The 19,423-nt window shown below is 36.9% G+C and overlaps 1 protein-coding gene across 2 annotated transcripts in view; it reads left to right on the top strand.

Annotated features, from left to right (window-relative positions):
• Positions 1–225: 225 nt before the first annotated feature.
• The window catches only part of efna5b (ephrin-A5b), a 261,018-nt gene continuing 241,820 nt past the window's right edge, over positions 226–19,423 (top strand). For both annotated transcript variants that reach the window (XM_062024206.1, XM_062024205.1), the window contains exon 1: positions 226–897. In XM_062024206.1, the coding sequence (XP_061880190.1) occupies positions 689–897 (209 nt within the window). In that variant the 5' untranslated portion in view covers positions 226–688. The remainder of the gene's footprint in view (positions 898–19,423) is intronic.

The following is a 19,423-nucleotide window of genomic DNA, read 5'->3' as shown; positions in this document are numbered from 1 at the left end:
TTGAATTAGGCTTTGGCGGGAAGGGGAGGAGGGAGGAGAGGAGGAGGAGGAGGGGCGGGGCTAGTGTGGGAGAAACATGGGATAGGGCGTGGTTTAGTCGTGTCGAAGCCCCGCCCACTTCGATGAAGCCCGGCCAATGGGTGCCGGCGAGAGCAAAGTCATTCTCTCAGTCAGCGTCCGGAGCTTCTTGACGCGCGTCGCTCTCTCCGGAGGCTCCTTTAACACACTCTTTTTTTTTTTTTACACATTTAAAACACCAACAAGAAGAAGAAGAAGAAGCTTGTATGACGCATTTGTTTCGCTTTCCTAACGGCGCATCACACATGAGGAGGACACGGCGGGGCGCGGACATAAACAAGTGTCTCCTCCGAGACGAGAGGACACCACGCGTCTTCCTCTTCGCGGATTGATCACCGTCCTCCCCGTCAAGTGACTATGGCTTTAAAAAGTTCTGTGGATTTCTGACGCGGCGTCACGACACCGTCCCTTCTCCGGTGGTCCTTTTTTTTTTTTTTTTTTTTGTGTGTGTGTGTGACTGACTTGTCCCCCCCTTTGGCACCCAAGGGTGCGCTCGTCATCCACCTTGTTGACGCGCCCCTGCAGATCCACGCGAGGAGGGGAGGGGGACATCATATATCCCACGCCACATTTTTGGAGCGGGTCAGAACCGAGCCGCGTCCCGATTTGAATGAGACGCCTCACCTGCTGCAGGCAAGCCGAGAAGACGGAAGACCAAGACGGAGGAAATACGTGGCCAACTTTCGCTGTAGTGATGCTGCAAGTGGAAATGATCCTCGCCGTCTGCCTGGTGCTGTGGATGTGTGTTTTTAGCCAGGAGCCCAGTTCCAAAGTGGTGGCGGACCGCTACGCCGTCTTCTGGAACCGGACCAACGCCAAGTAAGTAACGCCCCGGCCACCGAGGCTCCTCCGCCCGCCTCGCTCCGGCGCTGTGCACCGGTAAAAGGCTCCACGGTGTGGCCACAATATCTGCAGGTTTGTGGCGTGGGAGGGTTAAAGCGTGCATATATTTGGGCATTTATTCCATTTAAAGCATGTAAATCGTACCATTATTAATCTGTTAGCACTATGTGTAACATTATTACTAATAATTCAATACAAACCTATAATACTTGCTGCTCACTCATTTTAATTTATGACTGCAAACTGCTTCTGTAAAAAAAAAATGCATGGACAAAGTAACAATATTAATATTCATTATTAAAAAAAAAAGACACAAGTCATGTTAATTCTTGTAATTTTTGGATCAAACTTAGTATTTCCTCTTTAAAAAGTCACAACTTTTAAGTCTTAATATTGAGTCTTAATATTGACTTCAAAGTCAATATTAAGAAAAAAAAAGACACAAAAGGCATGTTCATTCTTGTAATTGCCTCTTAAAAGTCACAACTTACATAAATAATACAACTTAAAAAATAGGAATATATTTCCAAAACGCAAGTCACTGTATTTGTAATTCATATTTACAAAAAGCCTAAACATGTGCTTTTTAAAAATAAAAACATCCTTTTTTTTTTTTTTTTTTACAGCTTTTAAACAGTCCTTGTACAAAACCACAAACTTCTTCTGATTCATTACTTTCAGAATTGTACACTAGGGATCTATTAATGCATGCCTGCTCAATAAAACCTCAAAATAAGAATATATTTCCTAGCTAAACACCGTTTACAGTATTTGTAATTTACATTTACAAAAAGCCTAAACATGTGCTTTTTTTAAAAAAAACATACTTTTTTTTTATTATTATTTTAACAGCTTTTAAACAGTCCTTGTCCAAAACCACAAACTTCTTCCTCTGACTCATTACATTCAGAATTGTACACATTTTATCTACTGGTGATATATTCATGCATGCCTGCTCATATAGTTAACTCTTAAAGTCTCTCTCTTAAAGTTTGGAGTTGAAAAAAAGGAAAACATCTCCATATTTTAATTTTTTTTGTTTGTAAAGAACTCTATGAGACAATGACAACTTTTTTTAGTCAGGCGTTTTTTTTTTTTGCCTGTCTTTGGACGGACTGAGCAGTGAACTCTTTTCCATTTTCACTCAACTTTTCAATGGATCGTTTACTGTAAACTCCACTTAAAGTTTCAAGATTTGCCCAAGCAGTTAGTGTATATCCGCTGATTGATATCTTAAGACTGAAGCGACTTATTTATTTGAGCTTTTTCCCTCCCAATGTAATTTTTTAACCTTGATCCCCGCCGTTGACAGACATCCTTTCGCTTGACTGTATTTTGTTTTCGCCTCCTTTCTTCACACCGAGATTTTTTTTCCTTTTTTCGACTGTACTGGACGCTGGGTTAGCTTGATTTTTTCCAGATGGTGCTGACACTGTCGGCTGATAAATTCAAGTAAAAGGCAGTAACATTGAGAGAATGGAGGGAAGACCCGATTTTGGTTCTTGTTTTGCTTCTTTTTGAGACATACGGTGACGTAGCCTCAGGAAAGGAAACAGGTTTTTTGTTTTTTTTTAGAAGTTATGTGGCCAATACCAGTCGGCCCATATACAATACGGTTGTTGACTCTCGTCCCCTGCAGGTATTTATAACTCCTCCCAACCCAACTTAGTCTGATAGGCAAACACTTGTGCACAAACAGTCAACGTCTATTCTGCTAATTTAATTATATTTATTATTTACCATGTCAACCACAGGTGGTAAATAAACTATATAGGAGCTTATACATGGGGAAAGAGTTGGATTGAATACGCTGTGCTTCTTCTTACTCCTTTTACGACATGTTGAATCGCGCTAGTGATGTACTTTAATGTCACTGAAGTCCATTCACAACGCAGGTTGTCCTAAATCAAGAGGCATGTGACTTTTAAAACAAAAAAAAAAGTTGACATGATTTTCGGAGTTCGAGAAAAAAAAAAGCCATTCGTTTTTCCACCCAACCAAACCTCGCAGTCTCTCCCGGACGGGGAAATGACTACTTTGAGGGAATTAATCACTCTAAATGTGTTTGGTTTGTCTCAAAATCTCTTTGCTTTCTGATTTATCGCGCCCAAGATGAACGTATCCCGTTTCTCGTGTGTCATATTTTGCTCCAACTTCATCACCAGAGAGAGATGTGTGCAATTTGTACACGTTCATACTCCCAATGCGACCACAGCAGCAGCTTTTTTACAGTTTATGTGGCAATACACCGATTCTATGGACTTTTACAACCGGATAAAGGTATCAACTGTTATCAATTCATGTGTCAACTTGACTCCTTCTTATTATTAGTTCTAATTATTTTCCCAGTCCCGAATAAGCAAACCCAACACACTTTCCTATTATTTTCTTTCCCGAGTGGAAAAAGACAAAATCAGTCAGTAGTTGCTGAGACACGGAGATAGAGTAGGATTGGATAAACTCTACCTCTTCCTACTCCTTTTCAGACACGTTGAATCGTGCATGTGTCCAAATATATTTTCTTTACACCATTAAAATACCAAAACTAGACTCTAAAAGCGTCTGCAAGTTTAGATTCCTCTGAGCGTCATGTGCAGGGGGTTTCCTATCTGGCTTCAATCCGTCTTTGTCTCGCAGTTCCACCACGAGCAACTTCTTCATCGACCCATTCCTCAATCCGCGTGGCTTCTGTTTTTTGAGCCGGATAGAAGAACTCGAAAATGCACGTCCTGACAGGGTCCATTCAGCTTGAAATGTCTTCTAAATAAAGGGACATTTCTCTCAGGCGGTGTCTGCCCTCTGCGATGCAGCCGGCTGCTTTTCGCTCGTGAGTATTTATTCTAATGAGAGGACAGACTAGTGCCCTTTCTTCTCCGACATGTCCCTCCTAAGCCGTCCTCCCCTTGTCGCCCCCTTTTTTTCTCGCTCTGTGTCTCCTTGTCCGGCACTGGAATATGAATGAATACTATTAGATATTTTGGGAGTCCCTCTCTGCACTTAATGGTGAATTCTCAGAGGTCAGGATGACTCTGAGAGGGCACGGGGGCGAGGAAGCAAAAAAAGTTTGCGACTCCTTGAAGGTTTTTATTTACAGCAGCCGGCGTGAATTACTCAAGGTGATTTCTGAGTTATGATGTTGTGTTTTATTGCACACTTGCCAGGAAAACTTGCCGCCTAAGCGCTGTGTAGGAATGAATGCATGCATAAATCTCTTATGGTAGTTTCCCCGTGTCCAACAGCACACAGGATACATTTTTTTACTGTGGAGAACACTAAGTCATATTTTTTGTTTCTCAAAAAACGTTTTTATTTTATTTTAAGGATTATACAGGCATTTTTCTGTGATGCGTTCATTGTAAAAAACAGTGTAAATCAGTGTGGTGAAGGTGGCAAAATATGCAGGCAAAAGGATTTCAAAAATTCAACGAAGATATTTGTTAGTAAACCTTACATAATAGCATGTAAAATATGTCAATAAAAGGTAAAAATTTGTGTTACATTCTTATATTTAACATTTTTAGTTCCCCGTGTCCGATCATTTTTTTTAATGCGGATAACACAAGTCAGTTTTATGCAGAGCGTGTTCATATTTTGTGTTTCTCATTTTATTTTAAGGAAATAATGGCATTTTTCTGTGATGCGTTCATTTAAAAAAAACAAAACAGTGCAAATCAGTGTGGTGAAGGTGGCAAAATATGCATGCAAAAGGATTTTAAAAATTCTACGAAAATATTTGCCATGGAATTGCCATTTTTTTGTGTCTTAAATTTGAAGTTAGTAATCCTTAAATAACTGCATGTAAAATATGTCAATAAAAGGTAAACATTTGTGTTACATTCTTATATTCTACATTTTTAGTTTCCCGTGTCCAACAGCACGTACAATATTTGTTTTTAAATGCGGAGAACACAAGTCAGTTTTATGCAGAACGTGTTCATATTTTGTGTTTCTCATTTTATTTTAAGGAAATAATGGCATTTTTCTGTGATGCGTTCATTTAAAAAAAAAAAAAAAACAGTGTAAATCAGTGTGGTGAAGGTGGCAAAATATGCATGCAAAAGGATTTTAAAAATTCTACGAAAATATTTGCCATGGAATCGCCATTTTTTTGTGTCTTAAATTTGAAGTTAGTAATCCTTAAATAACTGCATGTAAAATATGTCAATAAAAGGTAAACATTTGTTACATTCTTATATTCTACATTTTTAGTTTCCCGTGTCCAACAGCACGTACAATATTTTTTTTTAAATGCGGAGAACACAAGTCAGTTTTATGCAGAACGTGTTCATATTTTGTGTTTCTCATTTTATTTTAAGGAAATAATGGCATTTTTCTGTGATGTGTTCATTGTAAAAAACAGTGTAAATCATTGTGGTGAAGGTGGAAAAATATGCATGCAAAAGGATTTGAAAAATTCTACGGAAATATTTGCCATGGAATCGCCTTTTTTTGTGTCTTAAATTTGAAGTTAGTAATCCTTACATAACAGCATGTAAAATATGTCAATAAAAGGTAAAGATTCGTGTTACATTCTTATATTTTACATTCTTAGTTTCCCGTGTCCAACAGCATGTACGATAATATTTTTTAATGCGGATAACACAAGTCACAGTTTTATGCAGAACGTGTTCGTATTCTGTGTTTCTCGTTTTATTTTAAGGAAATAATGGCATTTTTCTGTGATGCGTTCATTTTAAAAAACTGTGTAAAAACAGTGGCAAAATATGCATGCAAAAGGATTTTAAAAATTCTAAGAATATATTTGCCATGCAATCGCCATTTTTTTGTGTCTTAAATTTGAAGTTAGTAATCCTTACATAACAGCATGTAAAATATGTCAATAAAAGGTAAAGATTTGTGTTACATTCTTCTATTCTACATTTTTAGTTTTCCGTGTCCAACAGTACGATCATTTTTTTAATGCGGAGAACACAGTTTTATGCAGAACGTGTTCATATTTTGTGTTTGTCACTTGATTTTAAGGAAATAATGGCATTTTTCTGTGATGCGTTCATTGTAAAAAAAACAGTGTAAATCAGTGTGGTGAAGGTGGCAAAATATGCATGCAAAAGGATTTTAAAAATTCTACGAAAATATTTGCCATGGAATCGCCATTTTTTTGTGTCTTAAATTTGAAGTTCGTAATCCTTACATAACTGCATGTAAAGTATGTCAATAAAAGTTAAATATTTGTGTTACATTCTTATATTCTACATTTTTAGTTTCCCGTGTCCAACAACACGTACGATAATTTTCTGTAATGCGGATAGCACAAGTCACAGTTTTATGCAGAACGTGTTCATATTTTGTGTTTCTCATTTTATTTTAAGGAAATAATGGCATTTTTCTGTGATGCGTTCATTTAAAAAAAACAGTGTAAATCAGTGTGGTGAAGGTGGAAAAATATGCATGCAAAAGGATTTTAAAAATTCTACGAAAATATTTGCCATGGAATCGCCATTTTTTTGTGTCTTAAATTTGAAGTTAGTAATCCTTACATAACAGCATGTAAAATATGTCAAAAGGTAAAAATGTGTGTTACATTCTTATATTCAAAATTTTTAGTTTCCTGTGTCCAACAGTACGATCATTTTTTTAATGTGGAGAACACATTTTTATGCAGAACTTGTTCATATTTTGTGTTTCTCATTTTATTTTAAGGAAATAATGGCATTTTTCTGTGATGCGTTCATTGTAAAAAAAAAAACTGTGTAAATCAGTGTGGGGAAAGTGGCAAAATATGCATGCAAAAGGATTTCAAAAATTCTACGAAAATATTTGCCATTGAATCGCCATCTTTTTGTGTCGTAAATTTGAAGTTAGTAAACCTTACATAACAGCATGTACAATATTTCAACATTCTTATATTCTACATTTTTCCGATGCTTTTGATTAGCGATGGTAGTGGCGATTGATATATGTGGAACTGATTGGTCTTAAGTCGCATCTTGAAATGTGTTTCTCCGCTAGAACCAGTGAACACTTTATTTTATGTGCCATGTACGCCCAATGTAGATTTATTTTTTTCTTATGTACATTTCCCTTGTCTTTCTGTAGCATTAAAAAAAAAATCATCCAGTAGTGATTTTGTTAAACATTTTAAACTGTGATAATTAAAAATGAAAACAATAAAACAGGTAGGTTTTTCCTTGTTGTTGTGTTTTCTAACTGCCATTCATATGACCCCCCCCAAAAAAGTCTAAAGTTAGTTTTTTTAAGTCTATATAGTTGATCGCTTGAATTTATTTATATTACATTAATTAATTGAAATGTATTCAAAATGCCGAACAAATGCACCAGGTGATGAAAATTATGCGTTACCAATAAAGTGGAAAAAAGATCTAGACACGAAAACATATCCTTCCAAAAATCCACACCCAAACAAACAATGTAAAGAAGCATTTTATACATTAAAACAACAAACAAAAATGTAACTCAAAAACTATTTATTTTTAGAAATTTTATTTTTTGTGATACAATGTTGGGAAAGTGTTTATGCACCAAGTGGCGGTAATGTACATTACAAATTGCAAAAACACATTGAGACTTACACGAAAACATGTTTGCTTTATGTTTTTATAAATAATTAAAAATGTGTTTGCACAAAATACTAAAGTTTATCCCCCTTTTATATAAATATGTAAATAAGCATTTTCCAAAATTGTTAAAACATTTCCAACAAGTTTCACAAATGTTATTTTTTTGTGGTATAATTTGTGAACGAGTCATCAGTTGGTGGTAATGTGGTTTACAAACCCCAAAAATGTTGGACATGGAAACAAGTTCTTTATTTACCCTGAATTCATAATTTAAATAAAATAAATTGTCACCAAATATTGTAAGTTTCTTCCTGTGCCTATATGTGACTCTTTTTTTTCCACCTATATGATCTTTAAGGCATTTTGGTCGACCTGTAATAGACGGAAGAATTTTGCTGTAAAAAAAATAAAAGCATACACTTTTAAAAAGAATACTTCAAAATTGTTCCCAATAATGTTATTTTCAGCAATGCATAATTCCAAACAACCAAGTGCACTGACTTTAATTGTGCACCATGTGGGGGAAATGTGTGTTAAAGACAAAGCCAATGGCAAGAAAACATGTCCATGAGTTTTGGCACAATGATTGAAAATTTTTATCTCCAACCAAAAATTCAAGTCAATTAGTGAACATTTGAGATTGCTGTAAACCAGGATCAGGGGCCACATGGAGAAAAATCTACTCCCAAGTGGGCGGGACATGTAAAATCACGGCACGATAACTTAAAAATAAAGACAACTTCAGATTGTTTTCTTTGTTTAAAAATAGAACAAGGATATTCACAAAATGTTCAAATCATAATGTTTTTTTTTTTTTACACTTACATGTTGCGGTTAATAGTATTCTATCTTTATTTGTCGTTATTTATACTTTCTGAATAAATTATGTGATAATGTTCATCAGTCAACTCATTGGTGTTAATTTTCAATCTATTAAGATACAAAAATATCAAAATCAAATTACAGTATGTTATTTATGTAGTTTACATAAATAATAAACAAACATGTGGTTTATTTATTTTTTTACATATGTAGCATAATCTACAAAGATACAAATAATTGCTATTGGGACATCTAGTGGGCACATTTAGAACAGCAGTTTCTTTCAATCAAAAATTTGGCTCATTTTTATACTTAGCAAACTCATCCCGCGGGCCGGATAAAACTTGTTCGCGGGCCTGATCCGGCCGTACGTTTGACACCAATGCTGTAAACTGTTAGATGTTTTACACTTGTGCATACTATATCGTTAAAAACACTGCAGGACTTCCATTGTGGTCGTCTACAAGCCACCAGCATTTTTAGCAGTAAACTTTACATTACAAGCTTTGGTTATGAATGTTCGTGCCGTTATTTTTTTTTGTTTTTGTTTCTGCGTGCTTTTCATGTTATGCTTGTGCGAGTGATTCATGAGGTCATGCATAGTGTAGATCAGGGGTGTCCAAACTTTTTGCACTGAGGGCCGCACACGGAAAAATTAAAGCATGTGGGAGCCATTTTGATATTTTTCATTTTCAAACCATAACAAAATATATGCATTTTTTATTTATTTTACCTTTAGGGGTCCCGGGGACCATAAAAGGTCTCAGTCATTAAAATGTTAAAAATAAGTCAGATTATTATTTTTTTAAAATTATTTAACGCTTACAGTAAATCTCTATATCAACTTCAAGTTGATATAAAGTAATAATTAAAAAACAAATGTTTTATGGCTCTTCTGTCAAAAACAACTTAGTTTTTTTTATAGTAAATCTGAAATATGCAGTATTTAATAATTAGAGCCCTAAAAGATCAATAATGCAGGACACCATTGATTTTAATTATTTCATATTTTTGAGTAATCACAGTGAAAAGATAAATAAAAAAATCACTAAATATATTTGGGATCCAAAAGGTGCCCCACTCATAAAGTGATACATTTTTGTTAGGTTTTTCTTTTACTTTCAACACTTAAGTTACAAGATCAACTTCAGATATATCTGTCGATTTTATGCTGGAACTATTATTTTGTTTGTTTTATGCACTTTTGTCAAAGAAAACTCTGTTTTTATATGGCTACTACACAATATATATACAATATTTACCACATACAACATTTTAAAGTGAAATATTTGAAGTAATTGGAGCCCTGAAAATAGTTCATTATAACATGGATTTTTTGTCATTATTTTTTTTTTTTGAGCAATGGCAAAAAAAGAAAAATGAAGAAAGACAAAAGAAAAAAAAAACAGCCTGCATGGCAGCTTTTGTGTCAACGTTGCAACTTTTTCTCATTAGATTTCACCTTATTCCACTTTTTTTAATGTTCTTTTTTATTTTTACAATAGTATTTCCAGAATGTGTGGCGGGCCGGTAAACAATTAGCTGCGGTCCGCAAATGGCCCCCGGGCCGCACTTTGGACATCCCTGGTGTAGATAAAAGAGACAAGTCAGCTCTCTCCTTTGGACTTCTCGTTACCTGTCGCACAGCGGTGGGCCGCAGATGCTTGAATCTGTAAAAGGGTTTATGATTCAAATCCTAAGAAGTTGCCTTTGGCTATTATGGCTTAAATGAGTGAAATTCTGACCATAAATTTATCTCTCCTGCGCTTTGCTGGGAGCCATTTTTTTCAACTACAATGTGCTCGCCGCCTGAAGACTGACTACTTCTCGCTAATGATCCCCTGCCCAGTCAGTCTTTTCTGTAGGCTGCAGGACAGGCAGCCACTAAGCAAATGCGTTGAGTTGCGAGATCCAAAAGTGAATGCGACAGGGTGGGCGAGTGACGGGCAGAGGCGTAAAAACAAAAAGCAGTGTTTGTAAGGAGTAATTATGTAAATGAGAAATACTTTTCTGGTTGAGGTTTAGGTTGCCATGTTGTGTTTTCCCTGCAGTAAATGCACTTTATATTAGGTTGCTTTTGGCTATTAAACAAGAGATTTAGGCAAGCAGGCGGGCAGCAGCCAACATGCTCGGCTGAGCAGCTGCTTTTCGGGTGTGTGGCAGCAGAGGAGAGCGAGGACTTTTTGGCCGTGGCCCTCGTGGAACTGCTTCACTGCACACTGAAGAAACGCTACTGGTCAGGCGCTCGTCTGGGATGTGTAATCCTGCTCACGTTAAGGCAGCATTACAAAAAGATAAGGTGCGATAATTCTCGTCATTTATCATGAACTTTTGTGTTTACTTTTTGTAAGAATTCCTCTGAGGTTGTATCACTACTTAGAATGACACAACCATAACGCTGTTAACTTGCCTCCACTTTGACTGCATATTCTCTCCGTCAGCCATGTTGTGGTTTTTAGCACTTCCATATTGAGTCTATAAGTTCAAACTGTACGCTAATTTTTATTAGATAATGGCAACGGCAGAGGATGCATGTGCATGTACGAGCCAGTCTGCCCCACAAGAAGAGGATAGAGGGAAAAAAAGGGTAGCTTATTGACTACAATGGCGGACTCACGCAAAGCTCTTTGGATAAATCGCTACCATATTTGGAGATATACGCTGGCATCACCAATGGGAAAACATGTCACGAATTGGCTGGTTTGAAAGAAGTACAGGAAGTAGGGCTGTGAATCTTTGGGTGTCCCACGATTCGATTCAATATCGATTCTTGGGGTCACGATTCGATTCAAAATCTATTTTTTTCAATTCAACGCGATTCTCGATTCAAAAACGATATTTTCCCGATTTAAAACGATACATAGGATTTCAGCAGGATCTACCCCAGTCTGCTGACATGCAAGCAGAGTAGTAGATTTTTGTAAAAAAAAGCTTTTATAATTGTAAAGGACAATGTTTTATCAACTGATTGCAATAATGTAAATGTGTTTTAACTATTAAATGAACCAAAAATATGACTTATTTTATCTTTGTGAAAATATTGTACACAGTGTGTTGTCAAGCTTATGAGATGCGATGCAAGTGTAAGCCACTGTGACACTATTGTTAATTTTTTTTATGAATGTCTAATGATAATGTCAATGACGGATTTTTAATCACTGCAATGTTGAAATTGTAACTAATATTGATACTGTTGTTGATAATCATTTTTGTTTCACTACTTATGGTTTGTTCTGTGTCGTGTTGGTGTCTCCTCTCAATTGCTCTGTTTATTGCAGTTCTGAGTGTTGCTGGGTCGGGTTTGGTTTTGGAATTGGATTGCATTGTTATGATATTGCTGTGTATTGTTTTGTTGGATTGATTAATTTAAAAAAAAAAAAAAAAAAGGAAAAATAAAAAAAAATAAAAATAAATAAATCGATTTTAAAAAAAAAAGAAAAGAAAAAGACAATAGATTCTGAATCGCACAACGTGAGAACTGTGATTCGAAATCGAATCGATTTTTTCCCACACCCCTAATAGGAAGGTAGGATGTTTTATAAATCTCCCCGCTATACCCTCATGGGTTGATAACATTTTTGTGAGACAATGCAGATCCCTAATATACAAAAGTAGGTACCAATGGGTAAGAAAAGTTGTTTTTGCATAATCGATCTCCTTGAATGTCTCTGCAAAAAAATACAGGGTATTTTACTTATTGTTCACAATCATTATGAAAGACATGACCCTGGATACATTTTTTTTTTGCATTCTAAATATTAAATAGACTTAAATAAAAGCCAATGGGAGCTCCACTGTTTCGCCCATTTATTATGTTTTTTGGCTCTCATAAGGTCTGCAGTGAGTAATAATCAGTGATGAAGAAGAAACAATGCAAACGTGATGCGTTTTTGAAATTAATGCGGCGCATATGCTTAAAATTATCAAAATAGGTAAATATTATTATAAATGTGCTTGTTACTACATTACATATATACTTACAATGTGTATATAAAACCCTAATGTTTAAATGTTTTTAGTAATGATAATGTCAGTGAGGGATTTCTAATCACTGCTATGTTGGAATTGTTGTTAATGTTGATGCTGTTGTTGATATTATTCATTTTTGTTTGACTACTTTTGGGTTGTTTTGTGTCATGTTTGTGTGTCCTCTCAATTGCTCTGCCGATTGCTATTCTGAATGTTGCTGGGCCGGAATTGGAATTGTATTAGTGTTGTATTACTGTGTATTATTTAGTTGGATTGATTAATGAATAAAAGAAAAACATTAAAAAAACCCGGAAAAAAAAACCCTAATGGAGGTGTTTGGATTTTTTTAAAGGACTTTGTATGCGGAATTGCGCAGCTCTCATAGGCTCCATTGTAAGCGGACTTTTGATCACATGTATGTAATATTTACAATGCCAAAATAACAACACATCCGTCGTCATGTCTTCCATGATGATTGTGAACGATAGTGAAAATTCCAAAAAAAAAGTGAATTTCCCCACATTCTTGTATTGGAGTTTATTGGATTGTGCAGATGTACCTAGTAAAATGTCTTCCGAGTGTCTATACATGTCCCTCCCAGAACACGGGCTCGGTTTTTCCAGTTTTAAAAGCCCTTTCACTGGGGTGGGGATGTCGTATTAAATGGAAAAAATATGGATGACATTTATTGGCAGGCAGGATCATTTCACTTCGCCGCCCCACCCGCCTCTCGCTTTGACTTGGTCCCAGATCTTAATGCCCCGGTTTGTGTTTTCACAGTAATCGCTGCAAGGTCAGATGGAGTGCTGAAACGCTGCTATCAGTGGAGCAATCTGTCTTGCATTCAAGTCTTTGTAAATAACTTTGAAACGCTGCTGAGAATTAAGCTGCATTTCCACGTCCGTAAAGTGGCTTGGATTGTTTTATTTTTTTAGGTGACGTATTCAACTTTTATTTGTGCCTTTTATGGGTGATTATTAATGATGAGCAAAATGTTTGCCTAAGTTTGGTAATGACCTTTTAAACCTTGTGTATATCAGTGTGCCCGCTCCCAACAGATCCTTTTTTTTTTTTTTTTTGTCCTGTCCGGCTACTCACACACTCAAATATGTACTGTATATCCAGCTTGCTTTAAATAACAGCTCTCATCATAACCACAATGTTGTCAAACGTTTAGAGTCTTTGTCCAAAGGTTGCAAATGGCTCTGACCGTACGGTAAGAAAGAGGCCCACAGGCAGCTATCACCCCTGACCAGAGAGGGGTGCTGCTGAGGAAGCCTCCTCTGGCTTTTATGCTCTCAGCCACCCACTTTCCTCAATGTGTGCACTTTTAAATCAATTTGCTTGATTTGAACCAGTTTCTTCTGCCATGCCTCATTTGACCTTGTTCAATTCATTTACTGTACTAGTTCCATTGGATTTACAAAAACCACACCCGCATGTACAAGAGCCCAAAACGACTAATAGATTCCAATTTTATTTTATTTTATATTTTGCTTCCTGTCACCATTCAGCTGGAAAATATCAGTACAGCAACTGAGATTGACATTTTTTCTAAACCAGACTATATTCCGGTCATGGTTGGTTGGCTGCGTTCGGACCTCTCGCCACCATTTTCCTTATTTAACTGCGGGGATGTTTTTCTAGCTGGGCCACAGTGTGGAGAATGGATCCCAGAAGGGAACACATCTCCAGCTTGTGAATAAAGACCTAATTGATGGGTTTCAGCCGGCTTGTAAATGATTCGTTTGCATCCTTCGTCTTTACAGGCTGGGAAACAGTTGGACGGTGCGTTTATGGGGTCCTTTTCAGAAATGCAACACTTTGGAGCGTTTCATTTGGGACTTTTTAGTTGTCTAAAATAATACACTTTCCCTTTGTCTGTAAAAAAAACATGTGCACTAACTTATGACTCAAGAATTAGGTACGAAATCTAGGGCAGCAGCTATCAAATATTTTAATATTTAACCTCTTAAGGCCCAAGCTGTTTGTTTACATGCTTCTTTTTTTTCTCTTTGCTATTTGGGCTTATTGTACCCTAATTAGAATAAAACCTAAAAATCATCTTTTAATATGATGTACTTAGTCCATAAGTACACAAATGTGTACTTCATGTGTAGTGACATGCACATTTAAATTTTTACACTTTTCTTTCCAAATTCCATTGTATGTTATTCTCTTCTGACACCACCAGATAGCAGTATAAGTGTCCATATGTCGCATAAGACCCCGATTCAGTAGTGTACACAATTTTGGAAATAAGAGCTAAAAGGTGCTGTCCACACATGTGGCCACTAAGGCATTTAGAGGTTAAGTAATCATATTTGGATGATTACAATAACACTTTTTCTTCCAAATAATTTTTTGTTTTAGAGCAAGGGTGTCCAAACTAAGGACTGTGGGTGAAGTGCGGCCGCCGGCGTCGATAAATTGGCCCCCAGGATGTTATGAGTTTAATAAAGAATCTGGCCTGCGGGGTGGATTCAAATTAGGTTAAAATATCTAGCAATTTTATTGCTACTATTTTACCGCCATCTTGCGTCATCTCCACTTATCCATGTTTGGCGGATTTTAGCTGCTTGATATTTCTGATTAATTACAAAACTTTAAGCAGGTCGCCACAGAAGTTAACAAGGTAGGAGTCGGACGTTCACACTCTCTAAATATCCAATTATATGAATATATGAATATATCCATTATTTTAAAATAAAATGGACACACACATACATACATAAATCCATACATACATACATATATATATATATATTATATATATATATATATATATATATATATATATATATATATATATATATATATATATATATATATATATATATATATATATATATATATATATATATATATGTAGGCATGTGTATATATATATGTATATGTATGTATATATATGTATATGTGTATATATATATGTGTATATATATATTTATATATGTATGTATATATATATATATATATATATATATACTATATATATATATATATATATATATATATATATATACTATATATATGTATGTATATGTGTATATATATGTATGTATGTATATGTATGTATGTATATGTATATATATATATATATATATATATATATATATATATATATATATATATATATATATATATATATATATATATATATATATATATATATGTATATGTGTATATATATATGTATGTATATGTGTATATATATGTATGTATGTATATGTGTATATATATGTATGTATGTATATGCATATATATGTATATGTATATATATATATATATATATATATATATATATATATATATATATATATATATATGTATATACTATATATATGTATGTATATGTGTATATATATATGTATGTATGTATATGTATATGTATATGTATATATATATATATATATATATATGTATATATATATATATATATATATATATATGTATATATATATATATATATATATATATATATATATATATATATATATATATATATATATATATATATATATATATATATATATCTATCTCCCCCTTTGGCACTATATACATATATATACAATATACAATCATACGAAACACAATCCTATTTTATTTTAAACATTTCAAGCAAAATGTTCATCTTTCTTAATAACTAAATCCATTTTTTTCACAAATACATCTAGGTAAATGCTTTTTTCATCTAAGCTAAAATATGTAAATGTTCTACTATTTTTCTTTATTATAAATCCTACTAAATTTTCACAAGAAAAGGGCTAGCCAATAATAAGCTGGCTGCATTTGCCTGCTTGAGTAAAAAAAAAAACTACAAGTAGCCAATGTTGTTCCCCACCACCCACCCACAACCATCGCCAATGCTGGGCTGTTGCGCTGAAAGGCGGCCATTGTTCCGCTCCCCCTGTCCACTTTACATGGGCTGAAAGTAATGCATGCACTTTAAATAGAGGCAGGAAAGGGGAGCGATGGAGGACCGAGTGAATGGCGAAGGAAAACTGAGAGCTCGGAGTGCACTTTTTGGGCGGGTAGAGAAAAAAACCCAGAAAACGGGAGGACAGGAGTAAAGTCAGCGCCAGACATGAGGGGGAGACGCTTGTAGTAGCCGGGGGTGAGGAGGCCAGCTTGAATGGAGGGCAGGGTGGGATGGGGAGGGGGTATCTTCCCTCATTTGCAACCAGCCGTGTCCATCCTCCCTCAGCTTCCATCCTTGTCCGTCCTTGGCGAGATTTAAAGATGCATGTGGATGGCTGCCTCCCTGGTGGTGACAGAGGTTGTGGTGGTGGTGGTGGTCCCTCGGGGGGGATGGGGGGGGACGACTCCAGTTCCTCATCCAGCGGAGGTGTCGTCTTTGTGGTTAGTGACCCTGGGGTTATTTTTTGCAGAGACAGGATTAAGCCTCCTCAGGTTTAGACCGCTAGCTTTGTTTTCTTTTCACAGCCTTATGTTTACTTGCACCCAGGGTGGTGAGGGGGTGCGATAGTTGCATCTGGGGCCTTAGCCACTGTGACACATTGCATTGTGTGCCTTTGCCTCCAAAACGCTTATATCACAGCGTGGGTAATGTAGCACTTTAATAGATGGGCTCGGTGCCCACATGCTATATATTTTAACATATAGCATCTGCCGAGACTGACTGGCACAAAAAGAGTGGACTGTTTTTATGCTCAAAAGTAGTTTGCAAGCGAAGGTCATAAAATTAATTTTTACAGTTATTGTAATGAATAATGTGGCTAATTATGCGTGGTTGTAATTTAAACGGTGAGTATTTCAGTGGGAATCTGTTTCTATCTGTGTTGGCCCTTTAATATTTATTGCCCTGTTGATGTAATCAGAGTACCAATGATTGTCACACACACTAGGTGTGGTGAAATCTGTCCTTTGCATTTGACCCATCGCCTTATACACCCCCTGGGAGCAGTGAGCAGCAGCAGTGGCCGTGCCCGGGAATCATTTTTGGTGATTTAACCCACAATTCCGACCCTTGATACTGAGTGCCAAGCAGGGAGGTAACGGGTCCCATTTTTATAGTCTTTAGTATGACTTGGCCGGGGTTTGAACTCACAATCTATCGATCTCACGGCGGACACTCTAACCACAAAGCCACTGAGCAGGTCAGAATAAGGAGCTACACATTAGGGCTGCACGATTATGGCCAAAAAAAATACTAATTATTATTTATCAATATTGAAATCATGATTATTATTTACGATTATTCATCATGTTTGGTAAAACAGTGTTAGTACCGTTGGGCAGTATAGCTCGGTTGGTAGAGTGGCTGTGCCAGCAACTTGAGGGTTCCAGGTTCGATCCCCGCTTCCGCCATCCTAGTCCCTCCCGTTGTGTCCTTGGGCAAGACACTTTACCCACCTGCTCCCAGTGCCACCCACACTGGTTTAAATGTAACTTAGATATTGGGTTTCACTATGTAAAGCGCTTTGAGTCACTAGAGAAAAAGCGCTATATAATTCACTTCACTAGTATCAACATGTCCGCTTTTTCTTATTACATGATGCCTTAGCTCTACAGAGTTTTTCCATTTGTTATGCTTTTTTTCGGCGTCATAAAAAATAAGCCACATTTGATGGGTGGCCTGCTCATCATTAATTGGACACCCCTACTTGACCTAAACATATATTTGACTATTTCTAGTATAATACATGATCAAATACAAAAATAGTGAATTCCAACGGGGAGCAAGAAATGTTGGCACTCGATGGAAAAGTGTCTCCAGACTCTATTTAGCACGATGTTTAGCTGTTATGGTTCTCGCCCGTTAAAGGGTGGAGTAGGTAGGTATGTCTTTATTGTCATTGCACAAGTACAACAAAACTTTGTTTTCAGCACAAACCTATTTAAGATTAGACAGACAAACAGTGTACAGGGTTACAGAACAAGATTGCTGATGGGTCGCCACACAGCGGCCCGTAAAAGATGGGAAAAAGGTAAACACTGGGGAAGGATGAGTAAAAAAAAATACAATCTAGACTGGGCTCCTAAGGGGGCCCAGTCTGGAGTGGGAAAAAACCTCCATAGCAAAGCACCTATACATATTACAACATTTCGAGACTAGCAACAGAGGGGAGGGAGTGGGGGGACCACGGTGGCAGGCTGCAGCTCTTCAGGCGCAGCCCATCCGTCCATCACACCTAAGGGATTCACGTGCCATCTCCGGGTTGGGGAAGAGATCTTGCCCCAAGTGAAGGAGTTCAAGTACCTAGGAGTCTTGTTCACGAGTGAGGGAAGAGTAGATCGTGAGATCGACAGGCGGATCGGTGCGGCGTCTTCAGTAATGCGGATGCTGTATCGATCCGTTGTGGTAAAGAAAGAGCGGAGCCGGAAGGCAAAGCTCTCGATTTACCGGTCAAGCTACGTTCCCAACCTCACTTTTGGTCGTGAGCTTTGGGTTATGACCGAAAGGACAAGATCACGGGCACAAGTGACTGAAATGAGTTTCCTCTGTCGGGTGGCGGGGCTCTCCCTTAGAGATAGGGTGAGAAGCTCTGTCATCCGGGAGGAGCTCAAAGTAAAGCCGCTGCTCCTCCACATCAAGAGAACCCAGATGAGGTGGTTCGGGTATCTGATCTGGATGCCAACCGGACGCCTCCCTGGGGAGGTGTTTGGGGCATGTCCGATCGGTAGGAGGCCACGGGGAAGACCCAGGACACGTTGGAAGACTATGTCTCCCGGCTGGCTTGGGAACGCCTCGGGATTGTCCAGGAGGAGCTGGACGAAGTGGCTGGGGAGAGGGTAGTCTGGGCTTCTTTGCTTAGGCTGCTGCCCCCGCGACCCAACCTCAGATAAGCAGAATAAAATGGATAGCTCGATGGCTTAGCTGTTAGTCCTGCTAGTGTAACTCCAAGAAGAAGAGAAGAGCAGTGTGTAGTGAAACGTCCAAGGACGTAAGAATAAGTTTAAGATTGGGGTAGACATACTATTTTGATATCCGTACAGATCCATAACGAGTTTGACCAGAAATAGGTCATATAAGAATTTACTATACACCACAAAACATTCACAAAACGCTTTGACACATTTATTTAACGTAATAACTTTCTGACATGAAAAACCCCACAAATATTAAAAAAAAACAACACAAATATTAAAAAAAAACATGGTGTCTCTTCCCGGATGCAAGCAACTTGAGGGTTCCAGGTTCGATCCCAGCT

This window comes from Entelurus aequoreus, linkage group LG17 (assembly GCF_033978785.1).
Source record: "Entelurus aequoreus isolate RoL-2023_Sb linkage group LG17, RoL_Eaeq_v1.1, whole genome shotgun sequence".
Classification (NCBI taxonomy): domain Eukaryota; kingdom Metazoa; phylum Chordata; class Actinopteri; order Syngnathiformes; family Syngnathidae; genus Entelurus; species Entelurus aequoreus.
Note: the sequence above shows the minus strand (reverse complement) of the source record. Positions and strands in the feature narration are given on the sequence as shown.